Raw genomic sequence first — 12,203 nt, 5'->3', positions numbered from 1 at the left:
GCGGAAATGAATCCGACTGGAACCATGAGGTTGCAGGTTCAATCCCTGGCCTTGCTCAGTGGGTTGAGGATCTGGCATTGCCGTGAGCTATGGTGTAGGTCACAGACATGGCTCAGATTCTAAGTTGGCTGGCAGCTGTAGCTCCGATTCGACCCCTAGGCCTCGAGTGTGGCCCTAAAAAGAAAAAAAAAATACTACTTTGTAGAGAGGCAATTTTAGAGTCTGGTGATAATTGGAGGCCTAAAAATATCTCCAAAATAGGCATTTTAGGAATTTCACTCAGTTTTGGAAATCTTAGAGCTATGGTAGTCTGTTTTGGTTTTAAGAAAATTGAGTTTGGGGATTTCAAAAGTTCCCCATAATGGCCACTGATATTCTAAATTGTCTTTAAGTCAATCTATTTTGTTAGAAATGCTCATGAGGGAGGACAATTGATGAAGTTATGTTCTATTGAATACAAAAGTTCTATTCCTGCAATTTGGGGTCCAGACTAGGACTATGACCAGCGGCTATGTGTATAGGCAAATGCTTTTACATTCAAGTTTCAGACCACTTTCTGACTTTCCTTGCCGAGCATTTCACTTCCTTTCCAGAAATGAAGAGAATAATGGTATCTAACTAGTGATGATTCTGTGACCTGGTACTTTGATAATATATAAAGGGTAATTTCAAAATATCAGAATGTGAAACATATGGTTAAAAAACATTTTGTGTTGTTCTTCTTAGTCATGATCAATTTAAACATATTGGTGTTATAACTGAAAGACATTTTTATAACAAGGAAGAAATACTTCATTTATTTAGAATCAATAGAAATAGAATTGTTAAAAGAAGCTCTTAAATGAGTAAAAGTAGAATCAGAATGATCAATTAAAATTGCAGCAATCATGGCTAGCAATGATTACCCATCAAGTTTGGTAATATTAGAAATATTGGCACTTAATCTTAATAGAGATTGAAAACATTAGCAGCATGAAATATTGTTTGCCTTATGCTGTCTAGAGCAGTGCTCTCTGATCATATGTGTTTTCACTGGGGTTTAGCTTTGATTAATACATCCACAGCAGTTTTATCTGCTTCTCCGAGACTTTTTTGATGGCTCTCAACCAGGACATTGTCTTCCTTTTTTCGGGGTCTCTGGGAACCACCATCTCTGTGAACTATAGAAGCTCCGAGGGCAACAAAATTGTGCACATCCTGCAGCTTCTTTCGCAGCCATTCCACTCTCTCCAGAGAGCTCAGGTGTTTGCCCAGGTTATGCATAAGCTGTATTTCACTCACAGATCTCTTCCTGGAGGGAACAGAATCAGAGATCACTCCAGTAGCCTTCCTCTTCCAAATTATAAAGCCAACCTTAAAAGTCCAATTCCCTGAGTTTCCATCTTGGCTCAGAGGAAACGAATCTGACTAGCATCCATGAGGACACAGGTTTGATCCCTGGCCTCACTCAGTGGGTTAAGGATCTGGCATTACCATGAGCTGTGGTGTAGGTCACAGACTTGGCTTGGATCTAGCATTGCTGTGGCTATGGTGTAGGCCACCGGCTACATCTCACATTCGACCCCTAGCCTGGGAACCTCCTTATGCCTCGGGTGTGGCCCTAAAAAAAATAAAAATAAAAAATCCAATTCCCATGCCCTCACTGTGCAGAACAGACTACAGTACTTACTTAATAGGCTTCCCATCCGATCTTGCAAGAAAACAAATTGCAAGCATGACAACCATTACTTTAACTGTGTCTTTTGCAGACATCATCTTCACTAAAAGAAAAAGCAAAATATAATAGTTAAAAAGATTTTAAATATTCCAAAATATACAATTAAATTTATAGTAGTTTATATTTATAACCATACAATTTTGCCCAGAATGTGACAGTAACTAATTGGATTGATTTTCCCGAGAAACTTTGGGAATCAACCTATTGATTTTACAGATACATTAATATATATTATATATACACATAATTTGGCCAAGAAATTAAATTAGTTATACTTTCTAAGGTATCTCTTTTAGAGTTCCTGTGCAAATTTTAATGTATGAATAATAAGCCACATTAACAATCAAAAAGCTGGAGTTCCCGTCGTGGCGCAGTGGTTAACGAATCCGACTAGGAACCATGAGGTTGCAGGTTCCGTCCCTGCCCTTGCTCAGTGGGTTGGGGATCCAGCATTGCCGTGAGCTGTGGTGTAGGTTGCAGACGCGGCTCGGATCCCGCGTTGCTGTGGCTCTGGTGTAGGCCAGGTGGCTACAGCTCTGATTGGACCCCTAGCCTGGGAACCTCCATATGCCGCAGGAGCGGCCCAAGAAATAGCAAAAAAAAAAAAAAAAAAAAAAAAAAAAAAGACAAAAAAAAATAATCAAAAAGCTTACTTTTTAGAATTTCCTCTCACATTTTGTGTTAATTATGACTAAATGCTTATAATTTTCTTGAAAATGACTACTTAATTAATTGTCAACACTGTTTATTTACTTAGCAAATCTCTTTTTAATAAGTAAATTTCCTTTCAGGTACTGCAGTAATAACCATAAATACCAAATTAATAGGCTCTGATTTAGAGATTGTTGTTATTCAGAACAAACACTTTTTCTACCATTAAAAAGAATGTGTCAAATCATTTAATGTCATCTAATTAATTACTTGTTATATGAATCTAGAGCTTTGACTCCATATGAAATCCTGGTCTGTATCTTTTCAGCTTATTAACAATTTCATTTGAGTATAATTTTTAATACTTTCCTCTTTTGCTTATAAAGCTTTTCATCTCAAAATAGTACAGTCTTACCTTAGTCTGCAATTCAAGAATTGCAAAGCCTTTTACCATTGAAGTGCCTTTTCTTAATACTTAATGTTCTTCACTTTAATGTACATATAGGGTGGTTATGTACTCATATTTTAAAGGGAACCTGCATCATTTAGAAGTAGCATAAGGAACATTATAATCTACTGTATTTTCACTGTGCAATATAAAGCTACTGAAAGAGTAACAAATGAATGGTCTTCATTTTTGGTTTATGTTACAAATAATCATCGTAGTAGCTACAGGACAGGAGCATTGGTACCTAACCCTAGCTTTGGCACATTCACCTACTGCTTCTGTCTTGCTTTCTTGTTCTTAGTAGAGAGATGAGCTCTTAAAGAATGTCATTAAAAAGCTGAAAAATAGTTGTAAAACATTCTTAAATTCAGTTTTCAGAATAGAACATTAGAAAAGTCTTTATGTAAAGGGAATAAATATTCAGCCATAAAACTGAGTTTCTTTAAGCATAGTACACAGATTGAGCTCCTATGAGGATATTCTGCAGAAAAATAGAATTTAACTCATAGAAATAAAACTCTGCTTATTTAAATCAGAATTATTCATTTCTCTTTAGGCTGTTTTACTTCAAAATTTTAATAAGATACCATTAAAGTACATCATGCCAAATTTTAATTGTTTTTCATGTAATTTCAGATGAGTTTTAAAAAGCAAGACATCTCAAAAGATTTTAATCACAAAAAAATAAGTGCTTTAACACTATTTCAGTAGCATACATTTATTTTGCATTGTGTCATTTTTATATTAAACATAAGTCAATCCCTCCCTTAATATTTAATTCGAATGAACAGCATGACATTAATAGAAAATGATACACATTTTTAAATGTGTTGCTTGGTCATAAAAAGAACTCATATGAAATTTAAAAGAGAAAATAAAGATTACTCACCACACAACGTCTTAGGACACGATCTTCTTTCAGGTGTGTTAGCAGCTGATGCTTTCTCAAAGTTGATTAAACCCGAGAAGGCTGATGAATTGAGCTGCAGACCCTTAAACGTGACTTTTATATATGTCTTCCACACACCAAGAGAAGCTTTTTTCTTATTACAGATGACGTCACTTCCAATTCTCTGAATTTTAACTATAGGATCAGAGTAGCATACACACACCCACTGGGCGGTGCTTATTCCTCTTAAATGTTATATAATTGGATATAAAAGGAAAACAGTGCGGGGCTGGGAAAAGGGTTTATGCAAAAATTTCTAACAAATAGTGAATTGTAATTCTGACTGGATTACTAAATTTTTGCTACAAAAAAAGACCAATTTCAAAAATTCATGGTAAAGTCGTTATTTCAAAGTAAAATCTAAAATTTAGTATATTTGTTATATACATAATATTGTCACAATTATTATGAGGATTATAATGAATCATAATATATTGCACTTACTTTACAAGTCATTTTCAACCAATCCATATCATTCCTGATCATCTTTCAAAAAAAAAGGTATAGTGTTTTCCTTCCTTTCTTTCTCTTCCTTCCTTCCTTCCTTCCTTCCTTCTTTCCTTCTTTCTTTCCTTCTTTCTTTTTCAGCCACAATCATGGCATGCAAAAGTTCCTGGGCCAGGGATTGAACACATGCCACTATAGTGATGCCGGATCCTTAATCCATTGAGCCACGAAAGAATTCCAGTATAGCGTTTTTCTTAAAGGAAGTGTTAAAAATGTTTTGAGAATATGCGCTTAGTACATAATTAATTATAAAAGCTCCAAAAGTGAAATTATTTTAAAATTCATTTAACCTACATTTTATTTATGCATTTTAATTTGCAGTGAAAATAATTGAAAAGCAGTAACTATATGCCAATCTTTACATATATTATCCCACTAAGCTTTCACAGTAATCCTTTAAAGTAAATACTATCGTGATCCCCATTTTCAAATGAGGAAACTGAGGTTTAGAAAGTGGAAAAGATGGAGTTAACAGTGACTCCAGAACTATTTTGACTCTTACTACCTCAGTTTTCTCGTAGAAATGTCGCCCTTCTTTTTTTGGCGGGGAAGTGGGGTGGGCACATGTGTGGCATATGGAAGTTCCCAGGCTAGGGGTCGAATCAGAGCTGCAGTTGCTGGCCTACACCACAACCACAGCAATGCTGGATCTGAGCCATGTCTTCGACCTCCAGCACAGCTCATGGTAACACCAGATCTTTAACCCACTGAGCAAGGCCAGGGACTGAACCTGCATCCTCACGGATATTAGGTTTGTTACCACTGACCCACAACAGGAACTCCCTGTAGCCCTTCTTTGAACACTAATTTTCTTAACCTTTTGCAGGTTCTTTGCCCAGCAATTGGGTTTTGTTTCTCATGTTCCCTACCTAGTGATGGAGGGCCTACTCCAAAACCTTATGGAGTTTAGGAGTGGAGGCAAGATACTGTCACTTGTCTAATTTCAAATATTCTACAGCCTGGTCCCCATCTATCAAAAACCCCTTGATTCTCCTTGGTAAATCTAGAGTTTGTTTAGGCAGCTTGCCTCCCAACTAAAGTTCCAGAACTAGATCAGTTCTCTCAGCTCTTCTCCTACCCCAGCTTCATGTTATTCTCTTTTCTGCTAGCTCTTGCCTAGGTTTGACTCTACATTAAGTAAGAGCCAGTCTAAATTTAAAATACTTGTGCAGGAATTCCCTCATGGCTCAGTGGGTTAAGGATCTGGCATTGTCATGCTGTGGCTCTGGTTACAGCTGTGGTGCGGGTTTGACCCCTGGCCCAGGAACTTCTGCATGCCACAGGTGTGGCCAAAAAATAAAATAAAATAAAATAAAATAAAATAAAATAAAATACCTGTACGAAAGTCAGAATGAAATATATGTATTAGTGCTGCTTTGGGAAATCCTCTACATAGGGCAAATCTCATTTGGAGTATTGTTCTAGGCTCCATTTCAGAAGCATTAGAAACAAACTGCAACATATCTAGAGGATATGAACCAGGCTGGTGAAAAATGTTGATAAACATGGCACTAGCATATTAAATGGAGTTGAATGAGGGATTCCTGTCGTGGCTCAGTGGTTAACGAACCTGATTAGTATCCATGAGGATGTGGCTTCGATCCCTGGCACTGCTCAGTGGGTTAAGGATCTGGCGTTGCCGTGAGCTGTGGTGTAGGTTGCAGATGCAGCTGGGATTGTGCATTGCTGTGGCTGTGGTGTAGGCTGGTAGCTGTAGCTCCGATTGGACCCCTAGCCTGGGAACTTCCATATGCCGTGGGTGTCACCCTAAAAAGACACACACACACACACACACACACACACACAAAGGAGCTGAATGAACTGGAAAAGACTTGTGATGATGATGTAGCTGTTTTTAGTTTTTTATGGGGCTACCTTAAGGAAGAAGGACTATTTTCTATGGTTTAAGAAGAAAGGACTGAGGAGTTCCCGTCGTGGCGCAGTGGTTAACGAATCTGACTAGGAATCATGAGGTTGCGGGTTTGGTCCCTGCCCTTGCTCAGTGGGTTAACGATCCGGCGTTGCCGTGAGCTGTGGTGTAGGTTGTAGACGCGGCTCGGATCCCGCACTGCTGTGGCTCTGGCATAGGCCGGTGGCTACAACTCCGATTCGACCCCTAGCCTGGGAACCTCCATATGCCACGGGAGCTGCCCAAGAAATAGCAAAAAAGACAAAAAAAAAAAAAAAAAAGAAGAAAGGACTGAGTCCAATGGCTAAAGATTATAGGAAGGCAGATTTGGGCTCAACTTGGATATTATAATTGTTAAAATAAGGACTCAACTACCTTTCTAAGTAGTAAGATCCCCATTATTGGAAGTGTTCACGTAGAAGCTAGGTCAGCATTTATCGAGGATGTCATAGAGATTCATACATGACATATACATAGAGATTCATATATAAGAGGCTTAAACTAAATAACCAAGAGATCCCTTTTGACTAAAAAATCTATTTTTTTTTGGTCCTTTAAAAGACCTCTTCTGATGCAAAGTCTAAACTTGATGTGTGTGTGTGTGTTTATACTCTATTGAGAAGAGTCAGAAACACAAATAGTTTTATAAACACATTTTTCATTGTTACTATAAAGCCATATTTAACATTTAATTTGGAGATTTTCCCCACTTCTTCAGATAAGTTTGACATAATTGACGGCCTTCCAGGAGTGATGCAATTTGTGCTTTCACTGTTTTCCTCCTATTACCATTATTTAATAATAAATTGTCATATTGAAGATAACCATATTATTAAACTAGCTTTACAGAAAAATAAAGAAAACAAAGTTTATTCTTTCAAAAAATGCACTGAATTGCCAGAGGCTGTGTTAATCACTAGGTAATTGAGACATTGTCCCTACCCTGAAAGTTGACATTTAAATTAGAATATAATGTGATAGGTGCTATAATAGCCATATGAACAAAGGCTTATAAAAAGCACAGAGAGGAGTTCCCGTCATGGCTCAGTGGTTAATGAACCTGACTAGGAACCATGAGGTTGAGGGTTCAATCCCTGGCCTCACTCAGTGGGTTAAGGATCTGGCATTGCCATTTGCTATGGTGTAAGTTGCAGATGCGGCTCCAATCCCGCGTTGCTGTGGCTGTGGTGTAGGCCAGTGGCTACAGCTCCGATTGGACCCCTAGCCTGGGAACCTCCATGTGCCGCAGGTGCAGCCCTAAAAAGACCAATAAATAAATAATAATAATAAAATAAAATAAAAGCACAGAGGAAGAAGTGTCTATTTCCCTGGAATTGTTTGAAGCTGTTTTCCTGAGACGCTTAAGTGATTTCAAGGATGATTATGAGTTTTCCATCAGAAAAGGTGAGAAAGAACAAGAAGAAACAACATATGCAAAGGCATGGAAACAAAGAAGACTGAAGACATGCTAGTGGAAGGAGAAGGCAGATGGGTAATGACCCTAAAAAAGTAAGTATGATACAAATTATGGAAGGCTTCCGTGTGTATGCCTAGGAGTTTTATCTTGTAGTCCTCTCTAAAATCATGTGTGCACTAGTAATAATTTTGTGACCTTCAGATTTTTTAAAGTATGCTTTCACCTTCCCACAAGAGTTACAGCTGCCAAGATCTGACACACAGTTTATCTGAACCATCAGTCTCTGGAACTGCAGACATTAGATAGAAGGAAACCATTTAGAAATAAGAGAGCTAGGGGCTATGTGGGTACAAAAGGCTGATATCACAGTTACAGAGAAGAGCTGAGCCCAGGTTTTTGCTTTGAAAAGCTCAGCTTTTCTTAGCATTCTCAAGTTCTCTAGAGCTAGGATTAGACAACCTACTATATTCCTCACAATTGAAAGGGACAAAAGGCCATAGTGTTTTTTCCTCTTGGATCATAGGAAGTTTAATATGAGATGGATACTTTTGCCTTCTGTTTGCTCAGTGGGATTTAGTATGGCTTTGGGAGCTTAACATTAAGAAGAAATTTCCAGGACTGGGAAATCCAGCTATAGTTCTTCTAATTCCATGTTTTGTTGACAGATCAGATAGTAACTATCTTAATGGTTGACTTTTTTTTGCTTTAAGCTCTTCTGTGGGATATTGAGCTACTGAGTTCCTGATCTATCAGAAAAAACTTTTCTTCCTTCCTGTTCACCAGCCTCCAGACTTTTCTATTTTTAGAGATAATTCATAAAAATGTTTTAAAGGACAGCATATAATAACTTGAATTTTTCAAGTGTTTTTGGTAATATTCAATTCTTTCTTTTTTTTCCTCCATAACTTTTTATTGATGGATATTGTGAGTGTGGTTCTCAGATAGATAGCATTTAATAAGCCATGAATCTCTTTACATGTATAAGCTGTTATAAACTCTGAGATCCATTATACCCAAGCAGCACTTCAAAGATGAAATATGCAGCTACCTTCACAACTAAAATATTATTTGTTGCTTTTTGTCCATTCTATCAGTGAGTGTCATCCCTGCATGTGTTTATAGCCTTCTCCATGTTTATGTGGAATGGAAGAGGGATAAGATACACTGTTTTTACAGTCAGAAAGAAGCATCTCTCCTAGTGGGGACTGAGGGTGAATAATAAGATTCTGGATGCCTAGGATGAGATAGCCTTTCTAAAGACAGCAAGAAATATCCCTCTCTTGCCACAGTGTAAACCAGAGTGTCACTTGGGAAAGCCTTTGGATTTTTACTGATTGAAAAGAATTCTAGTTGTGTAGATACCTCTGTGATGTTCTTCTGATATAGGTAAATAATGGAACAAGTCCTTGCGTGTTTATCATTTAAAAGGTCCCTGAGATTTAATCTATTTCTACTCTCTGTTTCTTAAAGAAATGGAAGAGATGGAAAATTGGGCTCAGTTAAGCGTTTTCATTTTTATTTTAGACTCATAAGGAAGTTGGATAGCCAGATCAATTTATGAAGAAATGAAGTCTCACTTTTTTTTTTGCTTTTTAGGGCCGAACCTTTGGCACATGGAGGTTCCCAGGTTAGGGGTCGAATCGGAGCTGTAGCTGCCAGCCTAAACCACAGCTACAACGATACGGGATCCAAGCTGCATCTGCGACCTACACCACAGCTCACAGCAATGCCAGATCCTGAACCACTGAGCAAGGCCAGGGATTGAACCTGCATCCTCATGAATGCTTGTCAGATTCATTAACTGCTGAGCCACGATGCGAACTCCAAAGTCTCACATTTTTAATGACCCTTTTCAGTGAACTGACCAGACCACTGATGTCATTACTAAATTTCCAAATATTCTTTTTTATTGTCATTGTAAATGTACTCATATTTTTCAGACCAAGTATTCTCATTTGGAGTTAAGAAATATGTTTTCCTCAGTTAATGTGAATTTTGCCTTTGAATACATAAGTTCTTAGTTCTACCCCATTCTCCCTTTTCATTTGGTAGAATATCATATGCAATTTGCGATATCAGGAAAAAAAATACAGGGTCTTTCACACCCCTTCCCAATGGTCCACTGGAGCCAATAGGCTGTGTGCCCTGATTCTTTATTCCGTCTCTCTCCCTTTCTTTTTTTCTCTCCTTTTTCTTGCTTTCTTTCTTTTTTTTAGGGCTGAACCTGCAGCATATGGAAGTTCCCAGGCTAGGGGTCAAATTGGAGCTGCAGCTGAAGGCCTACACCACAGCCACAGCAAGGCTAGATCAGAGCCACATCTGCAACCTACACCTCAGCTTGCATCAATGCCAGATCCTTAATCCACTGAGTGAGGCCGGGGATCGTACTCGCATCCTCATGGACACTTTGTCAGGTTCTTAACCCAATGTGCCACAATGGGAACTCATCCTGATTCTTTCTTTATGTTTTAAAAGAGTGTAGGAGGGGAGTTCCCATTGTGGCACTAGGAACCATGAGGTTGCAGGTTCAATCCCTGGCCTTGATCAGTGGATTAAAGATCTGGTGTTGCCGTGAGCTGTAGTGTGGGTGGCAAACACGGCTCAGATCCTGCATTGCTGTGGTGTAGGCCAGCAGCTGTAGTTCTGATTCAACCCCTAGCCTGGGAACCTTCATATGCTGTGGGTGTGGCCCTAAAAAGCTAAAGAAAGAAGGAAAGAAAGAAAGAAAGAAAGAAAGAATAGAAAAGAGTGTAGGAGAAAAAGAAAAAAAAACCAAGACGGGAGTTCTCATTGTGGCGCAGGGGAAACAAATCTGACTAGAAACAATGAGGCTGCAGGTTCCATCCCTGACCTCGGGAAGTGGGTTAAGGATCTGGTGTTGCTGTGACCTGTGATGTAGGTTGCAGATGTGGCTCGGATCTGGCATTGCTGTGGTTCTGGCGTAGGCCAGCAGCAACAGCTCTGATTGGACCCTAGCCTGGTAACCTCCATATGCCATGGGTGCGGCCCTAAAAAGACAAACAAACAAACAAACAAAAAAATCAAGACGGAAGTACTGGTTTCTCATTAGTGGAGCTCTAAGTAAAATGACTTGAGTTCTCAGTTTAGGAATGCCACAGATGATCAATATTACCATTCAAGGAGTTCCTATCATGGCTTAGCAGTTAGCAAACCTGACTAGCACCCATGAGGATGCGGTTTCGACCCCTGGCCACACTCAGTGGGTTAAGGATCTGCTGATGCCGTGAGCTGTGGTGTAGGTTGAATATGTGGCTCAGATCTCAAGTTGCTGTGGCTGTGGTGTAGGCCGGCGGTTACAGCTCCAGTTGGACCCCTAGCCCTAGGAACCTCCATATGCCAGGGGTGCAGCCCTAAAAAGACAAAAAGACCAACATAGTAAAGATTTGTTGAGGACCTAAAATCAGCCAATCAAGAAACAGTAGCAGTTTCCATGCTCATAGTCTTCTCCCTGAATTTTGTTTTCTTGTGACTTTTTTTTTTTTTTTTTTGGTTAGAGCATCTTAACTTTTCAGATCTCAAATTCTACATCTCAAAGTAAAATACTGCCTTCCCTCCTTTGAATTATGAGCTTCCAGACATGAGCTATCGTATGTAAGTGTTTTCATGTAATTGGCATTTACATAATGCATGTTGAATCTAAATCTGAAAGGAAAGGGTCCCTTGCCCCTTCTGTCACATGGGTCCACTTCATTCTAGGAGTCCCCAGTAATAAACATGGAGAGTATTGAGCTCCTGGCCTCAATTTGCTCTCTTCCTCCAAGATCTACTAGCCCGGCCTACCAAAATGCAAATAATTCTGAGCCAGTAGGCAGATGTGGTGATCATAAATTCCATTTTGAATTTGCTAATTGCACAAGCTATTGTAAAATTTAAACTAAAACTAAGCATGTCTTTGCATTGTTGGTAACACAATGTGCCAAGTGTGATTGTAAAGCGGATGTCGGAGTTTCCGTTCCAGCGCAGCGGAAACAAATCCACAAACTAGGAACCATGAGGTTGCGGTTTGATCTTTGGCCTCGCTCAGTAGATTAAAGATCTGGAGTTGCCGTGGGCTGTGGTGTAGGTCGCAGACTCAGCTCAGATCCTGCATTGCTGTGGCTATGGCGCAGGTCGGCAGCTGTAGCTCTGATTTGACCCTAGCCTGGAACCTCCATATGCCGTGGGTGCAGCCCCAAAAAGCAAAATAAATAAATAAATAAAATATAAATGAAAAAAAAAAGTAAAGTGTACGCCAACACAAATTAAATAGATAGGCAACCGCAGAAGCTATGTTCCTCTCACGTCCAAGCAGCACTGTGCAGTGAAAATGCTCAAGACCCGAATATGGAAGATGAGAGGAAAGGTCTGGCACTTAGTAGCTGTACAACCAAGGGTAAGTCATTTTATCACAAAACCTTAATTTCTACAGGAAAATAGATATAAACTACTCCATAGAGTTACTGTGAGGATGCACAGAATAATACATTTGAATGCACTTTGTCAACTGCTTACATGCTTTGATTAAAATCACAACTGGCAATAGTAAATATTTTAATGAATCCTGTTAAGGTCATGTAATTCCAGTTTGTAGCTTTCTATGTCCCC

General features: G+C 39.0%; 1 protein-coding gene across 1 annotated transcript; it reads right to left on the bottom strand.

The window, feature by feature from the left end:
* Positions 1-775: 775 nt before the first annotated feature.
* PTH (parathyroid hormone) lies at positions 776-3,796 on the bottom strand. Its single transcript, NM_214401.1, is given in 3 exon segments — positions 776-1,291; positions 1,670-1,760; positions 3,706-3,796. Coding segments are annotated over 2 exon segments (348 nt in total). The 5' UTR covers positions 1,756-1,760; positions 3,706-3,796; the 3' UTR covers positions 776-1,029.
* Between the last annotated feature and the right edge of the window lie 8,407 nt (positions 3,797-12,203).

The sequence above is a fragment of the Sus scrofa genome, chromosome 2, assembly GCF_054392235.1.
Source record: "Sus scrofa isolate SSC_HxYL_T2T_F1_AM1 chromosome 2, Sscrofa_HxYL_maternal_Yorkshire_Landrace_v2.0, whole genome shotgun sequence".
NCBI lineage: Eukaryota > Metazoa > Chordata > Mammalia > Artiodactyla > Suidae > Sus > Sus scrofa.
Note: the sequence above shows the minus strand (reverse complement) of the source record. Positions and strands in the feature narration are given on the sequence as shown.